The sequence below is a fragment of the Ascaphus truei genome, unplaced genomic scaffold (assembly GCF_040206685.1).
Source record: "Ascaphus truei isolate aAscTru1 unplaced genomic scaffold, aAscTru1.hap1 HAP1_SCAFFOLD_1442, whole genome shotgun sequence".
In the NCBI taxonomy this organism is placed as follows: Eukaryota; Metazoa; Chordata; class Amphibia; order Anura; family Ascaphidae; genus Ascaphus; species Ascaphus truei.
Window position 1 is genome coordinate 3,098 of NW_027454326.1, and position 19,403 is coordinate 22,500.

The window sequence follows — 19,403 nt, forward strand, 5'->3', positions numbered from 1 at the left end:
GGGAGAGAGACAGAGAGAGAGGGGGGAGAGAGAGACAGAGAGAGGGGTGGGAGAGGGACAGAGAGAGGGAGGAGAGAGACACAGAGAGAGGAAGGAGGGAGAGACAGAGAGAGAGGGAGCGTGAAAGGAAGAAGGGGAGGGGGGGACATACAGAAAGGTAGAGAGGAGGGGGGGACATACAGAAAGGTAGAGAGGAGGGGGGGACATACAGAAAGGTAGAGAGGAGGGGGGGACATACAGAAAGGTAGAGAGGAGGGGGGGGGGAGACATACAGAAAGGTAGAGAGGAGGGGGGGGACATACAGAAAGGTAGAGAGGAGGGGGGGACATACAGAAAGGTAGAGAGGAGGGGGGGGACATACAGAAAGGTAGAGAGGAGGGGGGGGACATACAGAAAGGTAGAGAGGAGGGGGGGGACATACAGAAAGGTAGAGAGGAGGGGGGTGGACATACAGAAAGGTAGAGAGGAGGGGGGGGGACATACAGAAAGGTAGAGAGGAGGGGGGGGACATACAGAAAGGTAGAGAGGAGGGGGGGGGACATACAGAAAGGTAGAGAGGAGGGGGGGGACATACAGAAAGGTAGAGAGGAGGGGGGGGGACATACAGAAAGGTAGAGAGGAGGGGGGGGACATACAGAAAGGTAGAGAGGAGGGGGGGGGACATACAGAAAGGTAGAGAGGAGGGGGGGGGGACATACACAGGTTCCTGATGGGGATGTTTGGGGTTTGGGGGGGACTCCTGCGCTGAGGTTTGGGATATTCGCTGGTTATTAGGGTGAGAAGTGCGCAGAATGTCAGCGGCGGATAAACCGGTGAAAGAGGGTCACCTGCACGTCAAGCAGAACAAGTTCGGGAAGGTGAGGGTCCCGTACACCCTGTTACACCCTATTACACCCTATTACACCCTGTTACACCCTATTACACCCTATAACTACACCCTATTACACCCTGTTAAACCCTATTACACCCTATTACACCCTATTACACCCTATAACTGCATAACTACATCCGTACACCCTATTACACCCTATTACACCCTATAACTGCATAACTACATCCCGTACACCCTGTTACACCCTATTACACCCTGTTACACCCTATTACACCCTATTACACCCTATTACACCCTGTTACACCCTATTACACCCTATTACACCCTATTACACCCTATAACTACACCCTATTACACCCTATTACACCCTATTACACCCTGTTACACCCTATTACACCCTATTACACCCTATTACACCCTGTTACACCCTATTACACCCTGTTACACCCTGTTACACCCTATAACTATAGGGACCGCTGCACGTCAAGCAGAACAAGTTCGGGAAGGTGAGGTTCCCGTACACCCTATTACACCCTATTACACCCTGTTACACCCTATTACACCCTGTTACACCCTGTTACACCCTATAACTATAGGGACCGCTGCACGTCAAGCAGAACAAGTTCGGGAAGGTGAGGTTCCCGTACACCCTATTACACCCTATTACACCCTGTTACACCCTATTACACCCTATTACACCCTATAACTGCATAACTACATCCCGTACACCCTATTACACCCTATAACTGCATAACTACATCCCGTACACAATATTACACCCTATAACTGCATAACTACATCCCGTAAACCCTATTACACCCTATAACTGCATAACTACATCCCGTACACCCTATTACACCCTATTACACCCTATAACTGCATAACTACATCCCGTACACCCTATTACACCCTATAACTGCATAACTACATCCTGTACACCCTATTACACCCTATAATTGCATAACTACATCCCGTACACCCTATTACACCCTATAACTGCATAACTACATCCCGTACACACTATAACTGCATAACTACATCCCGTACACCCTATTACACCCTAAAACTGCATAACTATATTCCGTACACCCTATTACACCCTATAACTGCATAACTACATCCCATACACCCTATTACACCCTATTACACCCTATAACTGCATATCTACATCCCGTACACCCTATTGCACCCTATAACTGCATAACTACATCCCGTACACCCTATTACACCCTATAACTGCATAACTACATCCCGTACACCCTATTACACCCTATAACTGCATAACTACATCCCGTACACCCTATAACTGCATAACTACATCCCGTACACCCTATTACACCCTATAACTGCATAACTATATCCCGTACACCCTATTACACCCTATAACTGCATAACTACATCCCGTACACCCTATTACACCCTATAACTGCATAACTACATCCCGTACACCCTATTACACCCTATAACTGCACCCTATAACTGCATAACTACATCCCGTACACCCTACTACACCCTATAACTGCATAACTACATCCCGTACACCCTATTACACCCTATAACTGCATAACTACATCCCGTACACCCTATTACACCCTATAACTGCATAACTACATCCCGTACACCCTATTACACCCTATAACTCCATAACTACATCCCGTACACCCTATTACACCCTATAACTGCATAACTACATCCCGTACACCCTATTACACCCTATAACTGCATAACTACATCCCGTACACCCTATTACACCCTATAACTGCATAACTACATCCCGTACACCCTATAACTGCATAACTACATCCCGTACACCCTATAACTGCATAACTACATCCCGTACACCCTATTACACCCTATAACTGCATAACTACATCCCGTACACCCTATAACTGCATAACTACATCCCGTACACCCTATTACACCCTATAACTGCATAACTATATCCCGTACACCCTATTACACCCTATAACTGCATAACTACATCCCGTACACCCTATTACACCCTATAACTGCATAACTACATCCCGTACACCCTATAACTGCATAACTACATCCCGTACACCCTATTACACCCTATAACTGCATAACTACATCCCGTACACCCTATAACTGCATAACTACATCCCGTACACCCTATTACACCCTATAACTGCATAACTATATCCCGTACACCCTATTACACCCTATAACTGCATAACTACATCCCGTACACCCTATTACACCCTATAACTGCATAACTTCATCCCGTACACCCTATTACACCCTATAACTGCACCCTATAACTGCATAACTACATCCCGTACACCCTATTACACCCTATAACTGCATAACTACATCCCGTACACCCTATTACACCCTATAACTGCATAACTACATCCCGTACACCCTATTACACCCTATAACTGCATAACTACATCCCGTACACCCTATTACACCCTATAACTGCATAACTACATCCCGTACACCCTATTACACCCTAACACTGCATAACTACATCCCGTACACCCTATTACACCCTATAACTGCATAACTACATCCCGTACACCCTATTACACCCTATAACTGCATAACTACATCCCGTACACCCTATTACACCCTATAACTGCATAACTACATCCCGTACACCCTATTACACCCTATAACTGCATAACTACATCCCGTACACCCTATTACACCCTATAACTGCATAACTACATCCCATACACCCTTTTGCACCCTATAACTGCATAACTACATCCCGTACACCCTATTACACCCTATAACTGCATAACTACATCCCTTACACCCTATTACACCCTATAACTGCATAACTACATCCCGTACACCCTATTACACCCTATAACGGCATAACTACATCTCGTACACCCTATTACACCCTATAACTGCATAACTACATCCCGTACACCCTATTACACCCTATTACACCCTATAACTGCATAACTACATGCCGTACACCCTATTACACCCTATAACTGCATAACTACATCCCGTACACCCTATTACACCCTATAACTGCATAACTACATCCCGTACACCCTATAACTGCATAACTACATCCCGTACACCCTATTACACCCTACAACTGCATAACTACATCCCGTACACCCTATTACACCCTATAACTGCATAACTATATCCCGTACACCCTATTACACCCTATAACTGCATAACTACATCCCGTACACCCTATTACACCCTATAACTGCATAACTACATCCCGTACACCCTATAACTGCATAACTAAATCCCGTACACCCTATTACACCCTATAACTGCATAACTACATCCTGTACACCCTATTACACCCTATAACTGCATAACTACATCCCGTACACCCTATTACACCCTACAACTGCATAACTACATCCCGTACACCCTATTACACCCTACAACTGCATAACTACATCCCGTACACCCTATTACACCCTATAACTGCATAACTACATCCCGTACACCCTATTACACCCTATAACTGCATAACTACATCCCATACACCCTATAACTGCATAACTACATCCCGTACACCCTATAACTGCATAACTACATCCCGTACACCCTATTACACCCTCTAACTGCATAACTACATCCCGTACACCCTATAACTGCATAACTACATCCCGTACACACTATTACACCCTATAACTGCATAACTATATCCCGTACACCCTATTACACCCTATAACTGCATAACTACATCCCGTACACCCTATTACACCCTATAACTGCATAACTACATCCCGTACACCCTATTACACCCTATAACTGCATAACTACATCCCGTACACCCTATTACACCCTATAACTGCATAACTACATCCCGTACACCCTATTACACCCTATAACTGCATAACTACATCCCGTACACCCTATTACACCCTATAACTGCATAACTACATCCCGTACACCCTATTACACCCTATAACTGCATAACTACATCCCGTACACCCTGTTACACCCTATATCTGCATAACTACATCCCATACACGCTATTACACCCTATTACACCCTATTACACCCTATAACTGCATAACTACATCCCGTACACCCTATAACTGTATAACTACATCCCGTACACCCTATTACACCCTATAACTGCATAACTACATCCCGTACACCCTATTACACCCTATAACTGCATAACTACATCCCGTACACCCTATTACACCCTATTACTGCATAACTACATCCCGTACACCCTATTACACCCTATAACTGAATAACTACATCCCGTACACCCTATTACACCCTATAACTGCATAACTACATCCCGTACACCCTATTACACCCTATAACTGCATAACTACATCCCGTACACCCTTTTACACCCTATAACTGCATAACTACATCCCGTATACCCTATTACACCCTATAACTGCATAACTACATCCCGTACACCCTATTACACCCTATAACTGAATAACTACATCCCGTACACCCTATTACACCCTATAACTGAATAACTACATCCCGTACACCCTATTACACCCTATAACTGCATAACTACATCCCGTACACCCTATTACACCCTATAACTGCATAACTACATCCCGTACACCCTATAACTGCATAACTACATCCCGTACACCCTATAACTGCATAACTACATCCCGTACACCCTATTACACCCTATAACTGCATAACTATATCCCGTACACCCTATTACACCCTATAACTGCATAACTACATCCCGTACACCCTATTACACCCTATAACTGCATAACTACATCCCGTACACCCTATTACACCCTATAACTGCATAACTACATCCCGTACACCCTATTACACCCTATAACTGCACCCTATAACTGCATAACTACATCCCGTACACCCTATTACACCCTATAACTGCATAACTACATCCCGTACACCCTATTACACCCTATAACTGCAAAACTACATCCCGTACACCCTATTACACCCTATAACTGCATAACTACATCCCGTACACCCTATATCTGCATAACTACATCCCGTACACCCTATTACACCCTATAACTGCATAACTACATCCCGTACACCTTATTACACCCTATAACTGCATAACTACATCCCGTACACCCTATTACACCCTATAACTGCATAACTACATCCCGTACACACTATAACTGCATAACTACATCCCGTAGACCCTATTACACCCTATATCTGCATAACTACATCCCATACACCCTATTACACCCTATAACTGCATAACTACATCCCGCCCACCCTATTACACCCTATAACTGCATAACTACATCCCGTACACCCTATTACACACTAACTGCATAACTACATCCCGTACACCCTATTACACCCTATTACACCCTATAACTGCATAACTACATCCCGTACACCCTATTACACCCTATAATTGCATAACTACATCCCATACACCCTATTACACCCTATAACTGCATAACTACATCCCGTAGACACTATTACACCCTATAACTGCATAACTACATCCCGTACACCCTATTGCACCCTATAACTGCATAACTACATCCCGTACACCCTATTACACCCTATAACTGCATAACTACATCCCGTACACCCTATTACACCCTATAACTGCATAACTACATCCCGTACACCCTATTACACCCTATAACTGCATAACTACATCCCGTACACCCTATTACACCCTATAACTGCATAACTACATCCCGTACACCCTATTACACCCTATAACTGCATAACTACATCCCGTACACCCTATTACACCCTATAACTGCATAACTACATCCCGTACACCCTATTACACCCTATTACACCCTATAACTGCATAACTACATCCCGTACACCCTATTACACCCTATAACTGCATAACTACATCCCGTACACCCTATAACTGCACCCTATAACTGCATAACTACATCCCGTACACCCTATTACACCCTATTACACCCTATAACTGCATAACTACATCTCGTACACCCTATTACACCCTATAACTGCATAACTACATCCCGTACACCCTATAACTGCATAACTATCCCGTACACCCTATTACACCCTATAACTGCATAACTACATCCCGTACACCCTATTACACCCTATAACTGCATAACTATATCCCGTACACCCTATTACACCCTATAACTGCATAACTACATCCCGTACACCCTATAACTGCATAACTACATCCCGTACACCCTATTACACCCTACAACTGCATAACTACATCCCGTACACCCTATTACACCCTATAACTGCATAACTACATCCCGTACACCCTATAACTGCATAACTACATCCCATACACCCTATTACCCCCTATAACTGCATAACTACATCCCGTACACCCTATAACTGCATAACTACATCCCGTACACCCTATTACACCCTATAACTGCATAACTACATCCCGTACACCCTATTACACCCTATAACTGCATAACTATATCCCGTACACCCTATTACACCCTATAACTGCATAACTACATCCCGTACACCCTATTACACCCTATTACACCCTATAACTGCATAACTACATCCCGTACACCCTATTACACCCTATAACGGCATAACTACATCTCGTACACCCTATTACACCCTATAACTGCATAACTACATCCCGTACACCCTATAACTGCATAACTACATCCCGTACGTCGACATCCAGGAGCAAGGCAGCAGGGATCGTGGAGGGGTGAGTACCCATTTGTGTATAAATTGTGGTATGTTTAGCATGTTCTGTAGCCCTCTCCTTGATAAAGGCAATCTATTTGCCGAAACGTTGGACCTTTGGTGGCACAATGAACTGCACCTTTAGAAAGACCGTGTGCCTGCTTCCATTCCTTTGCTCAGGCAAGGCACAGCAACAGCAAAGAACAGCAATCAGCAGCAACGAGCAGCAACAGCAACGATCAGCAACAGCAACGATCAGCAACAGCAACGATCAGCAAACGGCAACGGTCAGCAAACGGCAACGGTCAGCAAACGGCAACGGTCAGCAAGCAGCAACAGCAACGAGCAGCAACAGCAACGAACAGTAAGCAGCAACAGCAAAGAACAGCAGCAGCAACAGCAACGATCAGCTAACAGCAACGATCAGCAAACAGCAACGAGCAGCAAACAGCAACGAGCAGCAAACAGCAACGAGCAGCAACAGCAACGAGCAGCAAACAGCAACGAGCAGCAACAGCAACGAGCAGCAACAGCAACGAACAGTAAGCAGCAACAGCAAAGAACAGCAGCAGCAACAGCAACGATCAGCTAACAGCAACGATCAGCAAACAGCAACGAGCAGCAAACAGCAACGAGCAGCAAACAGCAACGAGCAGCAACAGCAACGAGCAGCAAACAGCAACGAGCAGCAACAGCAACGAGCAGCAACAGCAACGAGCAGAAACGGCAAAGAACAGCAACAGCAACGAGCAGCAACAGTAAGCAGCAACAGCAACGAGCAGCAACAGCAAAGAACAGTAAGCAGCAACAGCAACGGTCAGCAAGCAGCAACAGCAAAGAACAGTAAGTAGCAACAGCAACGATCAGCAGCAGCAAAGAACTGTAGGCAGCAACAGCAACGAGCAGCAAGCAGCAACAGCAACGAGCAGCAACAGCAAAGAACAGTAAACAGCAACGAGCAGCAAGCAGCAACAGCAACGAGCAGCAACAGCAAAGAACAGTAAGCAGCAACAGCAACGATCAGCAGCAGCAAAGAACAGTAAACAGCAACAGCAACGATCAGCAGCAGCAAAGAACAGTAAACAGCAACGAGCAGCAAGCAGCAACAGCAACGAGCAGAAACAGCAAAGAACAGTAAGCAGCAACAGCAACGATCAGCAGCAGCAAAGAACAGTAAGCAGCAACAGCAACGATCAGCAAACAGCAACGAGCAGCAAAGAACAGTAAGCAGCAACAGCAACAATCAGCAACAGCAAAGAACAGCAAGCAGCAACAATCAGCAATAGCAAAGAACAGCAAGCAGCAAGCAGCAAGCAGCAAGCAGCAAGCACGACTACACAAACAGGAGTTTATGCTCAGCCAATTTGTGGGAGGGCTGGCTCAGTACATAAAGGGCAGGCAGCCAATAGTAAGGGCAGCACACAGCTGCAAGGTAACGGAAGGGAACCGCCCCTCAGACATATTCAGTGCGCTGATAGGCAGGGGCGGGGGGAAGTGCAGGTGAGGAGTAATTGACAGCATTAACCCCTTGTGTACTTCTGGAAATGCGGCGCTGCCGTGTAGTGGAGACAGGAGCGTCCTCCGTAGCGTCGCGGAAGGCGGTGTGGGGGCGGAGCCTAGGTCCAGTGTCGGCAGGATTATTGCGGCAAGAAGGGATTCACCCAATGCGTCACGGGGCGCGGCCAAGGTCCAATCATCCCACCTTACTGTAAAGAACCCTTTCCTTTGTTGCTGGTGAAATCTCCTTTCCTCGAACCTTAAGGGATGGTCCCGAGTCCTTAGTACTGCCCGTGGGATGAATAGTTCTTTTGAAAGCTCCTTGTACTGTCCCCGAATATATTTGTATATAGTTATCATATCCCCTCTTAGACGCCTCTTTTGTAATGTAAATAAATCTAATTTAGCTAGCCTCTCCTCATTAGTTAGAATGTCCATCCCCTTTATTAATTTGGTGGCTCTTCTCTGCACTCTCTCTAGTTCCATAATGTATTTTCTTAGGATTGGTGCCCAAAATTGTACTCCATATTCAAGGTGTGGTCTTACTAATGCTTTGTAAAGGGGCATAATTATGTTTACTTCCCTTCCATCCATTGCCCGTTTGATGCAAGATAAGATCTTGTTTGCCTTTGCAGCTACTACATGACATTGGGCACTATTGCTAAGCCTGCACTCTACAAGCACTCCTAAATCCTCCTCCATCAAGGATTCCCCCAATATATCTCCATTTAATTTGCAAGTCGCCTGTTTATTCTTGCATCCCAAATGCATAACCTTACATTTATCTGTATTAAACCTCATCTGCCATTTACCTGCCCACGTTTCCAGTCTCTCCAAGTCCTTCTGAAGAGAAATTACATCCTGCTCTGATTCTATTACCGTACACAATTTAGTATCATCAGCAAAGATGGAGACTTTGCTCTCGATGCCAAGCTCAAGGTCATTAATAAACAAATTAAAAAGCAGGGGTCCAAGAACCGATCCCTGAGGTACTCCACTCACGACTTTAGCCCAACCTGAAAAAGTTCCATTTATGACAACCCTCTGTTGTCTGTCCTTTAACCAGTTTTCAATCCAGGTGCATATATTATTACTGAGTCCAATTTTCTTTATTTTGTGCACCAACCTCTTGTGTGAAACCGTATCAAAAGCCTTTGCCAAATCTAAGTAGACCACATCAACTGCATTACCCTGGTCTAAATTCCTACTTACCTCCTCAAAGAAACAAATAAGGTTAGTTTGGCAAGATCTATCCTTCATAAAGCCATGCTGACTATTACTAATAATTTTATTTTCCATTAGGTATTCCTGAATATTATCCTGTATTAAGCCTTCAAGTAGTTTCCCTACTATTGAAGTCAGGCTTACAGGTCTGTAATTCCCCGGGTGTGATCTAGCTCCCTTTTTATATATAGGCACCACATCTGCTTTACGCCAATCTTGTGGTACTGAGCCTGTGGAAATGGAGTCCTTGAATATTAAATATAATGGTTTGGCTATTACTGAGCTTAACTCCTTGAGAACTCTTGGATGTATGCCATCGGGGACAGGTGTCTTATTTACTTTAATTTTTTCAAGTCGCTTATGAACTTCTTCCTCAGTTAACCAATTGTTCATTAATATGGAGGTTGTGGCTTCCTCCTGCGGCACTACTATTGAATTTGATTCTTCTCTGGTAAACACAGAGGCAAAGAATTTGTTTAATACCTCTGCTTTTTCCTTATCTCCAATAATCTGCCTGCCCATCTCACACTGAAAGGGTCCTATATTTTCTTTTCTCATTTTTTTGTTATTAAGGTACTAAAAGAACTTTTTAGGGTTGACCTTACTTTCTATTGCAATCCTTTTTTCATTATCCATTTTTGCTAATTTGATTGCCCTTTTAGAATTTTTGTTACATTCCTTATAATTCTGATACGATGTCTCCGTCCCTTCTGACTTAAAGAATCTAAACGTCTTCCTCTTCTTGTCCATTTCCTCCCCTACCTGTTTCTTTAGCCACATTGGTTTTGACTTATTTCTTTTATACTTATTACCCAAGGGTATACACTGATAAGTGTGCTTTTCTAACAATGTTTTAAAGACTGCCCATTTATCTTCTACATTTTTCCTGCAAAAACATCATCCCATTGTATTACTACTAGATTAGACCTCAGTTTATTAAAATCTGCCTTTCTAAAGTTTAAGGTCTTTGTTGAACCCGAGTAATCTGTTTTTTGATCATTTATTTCAAATGAGACCATGTTATGATCACTGTTACCCAAATGTTCAAGTAATATGGTTTTTGATAATGATGATTATGAGATAGCATCCTGCTTTACTCCTGTGTATGAGATGATATAGGGTCTCTGTTATTACTCCTGTGTATGAGATGATATAGGGTCTGTTATTACTCCTGTATATGAGATGATGTAGGGTCTCTGTTATACACAGGAGTAATGAGATGATATAGGGTCTCTGTTATTACTCATATGTATGAGATGATATAGGGTCTCTGTTATTACTCCTGTGTATGAGATTATATAGGGTCTCTGTTATTACTCCTGTGTATGAGATGATATAGGGTCTCTGTTATTACTCCTGTGTATGAGATGATATATGGTCTGTTATTACTCCTGTGTATGAGATGTTATAGGGTATCTGATATTACTCTTGTGTATGAGATGTTATAGGGTATGTTATTACTCCTGTGTATGAGATGATATAGGGTCTGTTATTACTCCTGTGTATGAGATGATATAGGGTCTCTGTTATTACGCCTGTGTATGAGATGATATAGGGTCTCTGTTTTTACTGCTGTGTATGAGATGATATAGGGTCTCTGTTATTACTCCTGTGTATGAGATGATATATGGTCTGTTATTACTCCTGTGTATGAGATGTTATAGGGTATGTTATTACTCCTGTGTATGAGATGATATAGGGTCTGTTATTACTCCTGTATATGAGATGATATAGGGTCTGTTATTACTCCTGTATATGAGATGATATAAGGTCTCTGTTATTACTCTTGTGTATGAGATGATATAGGGTCTCTGTTATTACTCTTGTGTATGAGATGATATAGGGTCTCTGTTATTACTCTTGTGTATGAGATGATATAGGGTCTCTGTTATTACTCTTGTGTATGAGATGATATAGGGTCTCTGTTATTACTCTTGTGTATGAGATGATATAGGGTCTCTGTTATTACTCTTGTGTATGAGATGATATACTGTAGGGTGTCTGTTATTACTCTTGTGTATGAGATGATATAGGGTCTCTGTTATTACTCTTGTGTATGAGATGATATAGGGTCTCTGTTATTACTCTTGTGCACGTTGCCACGTGCTACTGTACCCGGACTCCCCGTTTGGTGTGGCATTGTGTTGTGTAACGTTGTGTTGTTGTTGTGTTACAGAAATGGAAGCGTTGCCACGTGCTGCTGTACCCGGACTCCCCGTTTGGCGTGGCATTGTGTTGTGTAACGTTGTGTTGTTGTTGTGTTACAGAAATGGAAGCGTTGCCACGTGCTGCTGTACCCGGACTCCCCGTTTGGCGTGGCATTGTGTTGTGTAACGTTGTGTTGTTGTTGTGTTACAGAAATGGAAGCGTTGCCACGTGCTGCTGTACCCGGACTCCCCGTTTGGTGTGGCATTGTGTTGTGTAACGTTGTGTTGTTGTTGTGTTACAGAAATGGAAGCGTTGCCACGTGCTACTGTACCCGGACTCCCCGTTTGGTGTGGCATTGTGTTGTGTAACGCTGTGTTGTTGTTGTGTTACAGAAATGGAAGCGTTGCCTCGTGCTGCTGTACCCTGACTCCCCGTTTGGTGTGGCATTGTGTTGTGTAACGTTGTGTTGTTGTTGTGTTACAGAAATGGAAGCGTTGCCACGTGCTGCTGTACCCTGACTCTCTGTTTGGCGTGGCATTGTGTTGTGTAACGTTGTGTTGTTGTTGTGTTACAGAAATGGAAGCGTTGCCACGTGCTGCTGTACCCGGACTCTCTGTTTGGCGTGGCATTGTGTTGTGTAACGTTGTGTTGTTGTTGTGTTACAGAAATGGAAGCGTTGCCACGTGCTGCTGTACCCTGACTCCCTGTTTGGTGTGGCATTGTGTTGTGTAACGTTGTGTTGTTGTTGTGTTACAGAAATGGAAGCGTTGCCACGTGCTGCTGTACCCTGACTCTCTGTTTGGTGTGGCATTGTGTTGTGTAACGTTGTGTTGTTGTTGTGTTACAGAAATGGAAGCGTTGCCTCGTGCTGCTGTACCCGGACTCTCTGTTTGGCGTGGCATTGTGTTGTGTAACGTTGTGTTGTTGTTGTTGTGTTACAGAAATGGAAGCGTTGCCTCGTGCTGCTGTACCCGGACTCCCCGTTTGGTGTGGCATTGTGTTGTGTAACGTTGTGTTGTTGTTGTGTTACAGAAATGGAAGCGTTGCCTCGTGCTGCTGTACCCTGACTCCCTGTTTGGTGTGGCATTGTGTTGTGTAACGTTGTGTTGTTGTTGTGTTACAGAAATGGAAGCGTTGCCTCGTGCTGCTGTACCCGGACTCTCTGTTTGGCGTGGCATTGTGTTGTGTAACGTTGTGTTGTTGTTGTGTTACAGAAATGGAAGCGTTGCCTCGTGCTGCTGTACCCTGACTCCCTGTTTGGTGTGGCATTGTGTTGTGTAACGTTGTGTTGTTGTTGTGTTACAGAAATGGAAGCGTTGCCTCGTGCTGCTGTACCCGGACTCTCTGTTTGGCGTGGCATTGTGTTGTGTAACGTTGTGTTGTTGTTGTGTTACAGAAATGGAAGCGTTGCCACGTGCTGCTGTACCCTGACTCCCTGTTTGGTGTGGCATTGTGTTGTGTAACGTTGTGTTGTTGTTGTTGTGTTACAGAAATGGAAGCGTTGCCTCGTGCTGCTGTACCCGGACTCTCTGTTTGGCGTGGCATTGTGTTGTGTAACGTTGTGTTGTTGTGTTACAGAAATGGAAGCGTTGCCTCGTGCTGCTGTACCCTGACTCCCTGTTTGGCGTGGCATTGTGTTGTGTAACGTTGTGTTGTTGTGTTACAGAAATGGAAGCGTTGCCTCGTGCTGCTGTACCCGGACTCCCTGTTTGGCGTGGCATTGTGTTGTGTAACGTTGTGTTGTTGTGTTACAGAAATGGAAGCGTTGCCTCGTGCTGCTGTACCCTGACTCCCTGTTTGGCGTGGCATTGTGTTGTGTAACGTTGTGTTGTTGTTGTGTTACAGAAATGGAAGCGTTGCCACGTGCTGCTGTACCCGGACTCCCCGTTTGGTGTGGCATTGTGTTGTGTAACGCTGTGTTGTTGTTGTGTTACAGAAATGGAAGCGTTGCCTCGTGCTGCTGTATCCGGACTCCCCGTTTGGCGTGGCATTGTGTTGTGTAACGTTGTGTTGTTGTTGTGTTACAGAAATGGAAGCGTTGCCACGTGCTGCTGTACCCTGACTCTCTGTTTGGCGTGGCATTGTGTTGTGTAACGTTGTGTTGTTGTTGTGTTACAGAAATGGAAGCGTTGCCACGTGCTGCTGTACCCTGACTCTCTGTTTGGCGTGGCATTGTGTTGTGTAACGTTGTGTTGTTGTTGTGTTACAGAAATGGAAGCGTTGCCACGTGCTGCTGTACCCTGACTCCCTGTTTGGTGTGGCATTGTGTTGTGTAACGTTGTGTTGTTGTTGTTGTGTTACAGAAATGGAAGCGTTGCCACGTGCTGCTGTACCCGGACTCCCCGTTTGGCGTGGCATTGTGTTGTGTAACGTTGTGTTGTTGTTGTGTTACAGAAATGGAAGCGTTGCCACGTGCTGCTGTACCCTGACTCTCTGTTTGGCGTGGCATTGTGTTGTGTAACGTTGTGATGTTGTTGTGTTACAGAAATGGAAGCGTTGCCTCGTGCTGCTGTACCCGGACTCCCCGTTTGGCGTGGCATTGTGTTGTGTAACGTTGTGTTGTTGTTGTGTTACAGAAATGGAAGCATTGCCTCATGCTGCTGTACCCGGACTCTCTGTTTGGCGTGGCATTGTGTTGTGTAACGTTGTGTTGTTGTTGTGTTACAGAAATGGAAGCGTTGCCACGTGCTGCTGTACCCTGACTCCCTGTTTGGTGTGGCATTGTGTTGTGTAACGTTGTGTTGTTGTTGTGTTACAGAAATGGAAGTGTTGCCACGTGCTGCTGTACCCTGACTCCCTGTTTGGCGTGGCATTGTGTTGTGTAACGTTGTGTTGTTGTTGTGTTACAGAAATGGAAGCGTTGCCTCGTGCTGCTGTACCCGGACTCTCTGTTTGGCGTGGCATTGTGTTGTGTAACGTTGTGTTGTTGTTGTGTTACAGAAATGGAAGCGTTGCCACGTGCTGCTGTACCCTGACTCTCTGTTTGGCGTGGCATTGTGTTGTGTAACGTTGTGTTGTTGTTGTGTTACAGAAATGGAAGCGTTGCCTCGTGCTGCTGTACCCGGACTCTCTGTTTGGCGTGGCATTGTGTTGTGTAACGTTGTGTTGTTGTTGTGTTACAGAAATGGAAGCGTTGCCTCGTGCTGCTGTACCCTGACTCCCTGTTTGGTGTGGCATTGTGTTGTGTAACGTTGTGTTGTTGTTGTGTTACAGAAATGGAAGCGTTGCCTCGTGCTGCTGTACCCGGACTCCCCGTTTGGTGTGGCATTGTGTTGTGTAACGTTGTGTTGTTGTTGTGTTACAGAAATGGAAGCGTTGCCACGTGCTGCTGTACCCTGACTCCCTGTTTGGCGTGGCATTGTGTTGTGTAACGTTGTGTTGTTGTTGTGTTACAGAAATGGAAGCATTGCCTCGTGCTGCTGTACCCGGACTCTCTGTTTGGCGTGGCATTGTGTTGTGTAACGTTGTGTTGTTGTTGTGTTACAGAAATGGAAGCGTTGCCACGTGCTGCTGTACCCTGACTCTCTGTTTGGCGTGGCATTGTGTTGTGTAACGTTGTGTTGTTGTTGTGTTACAGAAATGGAAGCGTTGCCTCGTGCTGCTGTACCCGGACTCTCTGTTTGGCGTGGCATTGTGTTGTGTAACGTTGTGTTGTTGTTGTGTTACAGAAATGGAAGCGTTGCCTCGTGCTGCTGTACCCTGACTCCCTGTTTGGCGTGGCATTGTGTTGTGTAACGTTGTGTTGTTGTTGTGTTACAGAAATGGAAGCGTTGCCTCGTGCTGCTGTACCCTGACTCCCTGTTTGGCGTGTGTAACAGGGGACTTATCCCTGTTCACAAAGGTGCCTCTAATCCAGCAGTGTGCAGAGCTCAAGACCCGTCAGCTCCAGAGATGGGTGTACTTTTGTCAGTCTCTCCTGTGAGACTCAAAAACACTGCTCTGTCTCCAAAGGTCAGCTCACACGTGAGCAAAGGAGGAGTCACTTCCTGTCTCAAAGGCAGGCTTTTTCTACTACCTGTAATCAGGCAGGTGGTGCTAGTTAATTTGCTACCAGCAGTTAACCACCTGTTACATACCTCCCCTGTTTGTGGGAAGCTCGGGCTTACCACGGCCAAAGCCCATCCTTCCACTCTCATTCGAGATCTTTCTGTGACTTGAATGAGAGTGGATGGAGGAAGAGAACCCTCTGTCCCGCTGGGATTGGAGCCCTTCCTCCAGTTTATTGTTGTCTCCTCCCGAAGGTGCTTGAGATCAGCACTCCTCAGTCGCTCGAGGAGGACTTTTTCCACGTAAAGTCTTTTTATCGCGTGCGTGGTCATGAGATTTCTGTTGCGTCGGGCATTCCTCTTTTTATAGACAAAGTGTATGGCAAAAGTTGTAGAGCAGTTAGGACTAGCCCTTAGAGTTTTCTGCTCTTCTCCCCACCACGGAGTCGCCAGTTCACCTTCTTTGGGACTGAGTTGAACCTCCACCTCCTTTTCCAGAGAACGTCCTATTTTTTCAGCTTCCTCAGCTAAGGATTCTTGTGGCTTTGATTCTGCACTCCTACCTCTGTTTGTTGCCTGTTGGGCAGCTGTAGGTTTGGCTACTGCTTTCTTAGGTGGCTGTATTAGAGTCTCCTTCATATTCTGGAGCTCCGTAATTTTTGTTGTTAAGGTTGCCTCTGCGTCTGTTTTCTCCTTGGTGTACTGACTCAAGGGAATGGAACAGTCTCTCTGTCTCTCCAGCTCTTGCTCCAGTTTCTGAGCCTTCTCACGCTCCCTCTCATACAGAGTCACCTGGTATCGAAGCTCCGCCTCCAATGATACTCTGAAGACATGCAGCGTGGCCTTTAACTCCTCATACTGCTCTGTGGGGACGTACTGGGTATTCAGACGTTCCTGCAGCGCTTGTACCTCTTTAGCAGCCTGCAGCTTTTCTTCCTGCAGCGTTTGCTGCTTCTCCTCAGCATACTGGAGGTGTGTACGCAGACCTTGCAGTTGGTTCTGCAATCGGTGCTCTGCTTCAAACATTTCCTCTTTCAAAAGTTTATTTATTTCTTTAAGAGCCTGCAGCTCTTCATTCTTTCCCTTGACGTATTCTGTCAACTCAGAATTTTCTTTTTTTAATCTTAAATTTTCTCTTTTTTCAGTCTCTGTACTATTCAGGGCTTCCTTGCAGTCCACCTTCCATTTTTGCACATCTGCTTGGAGGCGGGCTGTCTCCTGGCGTGAGACTTCCATCTCCAGGTTTAAGTTCTGAAGCTCCTTCTGAGAGACTTTGAGATCTAAGTTAAGATGTAGGATAGTTTTCCTTGAAATGTCCAGCTCCTCAGTGAGACTGTGTAGTTCCTTTCTGGAAACTTCCAGGTCTGTGCAGCAGCTGTTGGTCTCATGATGTGAGGCATCCAGTGCTCTGTGGAGTGTCTGAACCTCTTTCTGAGCTACGTCCACCTCTATCTGGTCACTGTTGACCTCCTTTTGTGAGGCATTCAGCTCTATGCGGAGTGTGAACCTCTTGCTGGAAGACTGTCATCTGCTTCAGTGCCTCCTCATACTTCCGCTTAGCCACCATTTTATCAGATTGGCTCTGCTTTTCATCCATTGCGGAAATAGTAGCGTTTGCAGTATCTAGCTCAGTCTTGAGATCGTCCAATTCTGTCCTGGCTGTAGAGTACATTGCGAGCACATATTCCTGTAGCTTCACGTTATTTTTCAGTAGCTCTGTGTAACCATCTTCCTTTTGTTTCAATTGTACACGAAGTAGATCACAGTCATGCCTGGCATTTTTCAGGGCATCTTCAGGGCTGGTCAAGGGATCGTCACTCACTGGTTCCGGCTCCGCTTCCCTGGGATGACTGGATGAGGGTTCCTCACTGTTGGCACCGGACAGACACTTCTTTGGGGTACACGATTTCTGCCTTGGGCCCTCTGGATATTCGGTTATACGCGGGACGAATTCTCCATTTTCTCTAGCCTGCAGGGCAACTCTGTCCCCCTTTTTCTCCACAGGATCTGCGGACGTGTCTGTTACTTCCACAGTAAGTGAAGAACCGCTTTTCTTTTTCTTCCTTTTTGATTTGGATGACACCGTCCCTTTAGGGATACTGGGGTCTCCATCTTCATTTGAAGTTTTAGCAGCGTCACTGGATCCACCCGGCTTTTCTTGCAACTGTAATAGCTGACGGAAATATTCGGTGATCCACTGCTCCCGCTCTGTCTCCTGCTGATCATATTCGTCATCATAGGGAGCGGTCTTTTCTGTTCGTGCCGAGTTCAGGCACCCCCACCATTCTTGGGGTGTTTTGTGGGTGTTACTCGGTTCAGGTTCCCCGTAAGAGAGGTCTTCCTCTTTATTGGACTGGAAGGGCCACTCTTCCGTGGGGTAGGGTTCATTACAGGAACGCTGCATCTTGTCCTCCATTTTTAGGCTATCAGGTGTAATTTTCTCCCTGACCTCAGGAGGCGCTATTGCAGCTGTTGCCACTGTATTTGCTAGAACCCCCAATTGTGGTAGTCCTACAGGTGGGCATATTTTGCTTGTAGAGGTTGTAGCTCTCGCAGGCCCCTCTGTAGACTTTTCTTTCTTGGGTCATTCTTTTTTCTTCAATATCAGCAGTACTGTGCATGCATTTTTTTATCAGGTATACAAGATTGTGCAGTTGCTAGGTAAAAAAAAGTCTATTTGCTTTACACCATTTATTTGCTAGGTGAATCCCTCCGCTTCAGCAACAGAATTTGGTTTTCTGCCTGAGTTCAGTAATTTTCAGTCTCATCTTTGGGTATCTGTTTTCTCCCAAGATATACAGTATATAGGCAGATTTTTACTTGCAGAAAAACATTCTTTGCAGTGGACTATTTCTTTAATTCCCGGCAGGGTGACTCAACACTCAGCAATTGGCTTTGAAATACCTTTTTCCTTTATAGGGCAATTTTACACTCAGCATTTGTTTGCTAAAAATACCCCTGCTTCAGCACAGTCTTTGTATCAATTTTCACACTTTTCTGCATATACTCCATTCGCAGCTGGTAGCCCTATGCGGTGTGGCAACCTTTATTTGCAAAATCAGTACCACTCGTGGGTCACCATATGTCTTCACTGCTTCAGCGAA

The 19,403-nt window shown here is 45.2% G+C and overlaps 1 protein-coding gene across 1 annotated transcript in view; it reads left to right on the forward strand.

Annotated features, from left to right (window-relative positions):
* Positions 1-716: 716 nt before the first annotated feature.
* LOC142475939 (docking protein 1-like) overlaps positions 717-19,403 on the forward strand; it is a 53,293-nt gene continuing 34,606 nt past the window's right edge. Inside the window, exon 1 of the mRNA XM_075581603.1 lies at positions 717-857. Coding sequence (XP_075437718.1) covers positions 792-857 — 66 coding nt within the window. The 5' untranslated portion in view covers positions 717-791. The remainder of the gene's footprint in view (positions 858-19,403) is intronic.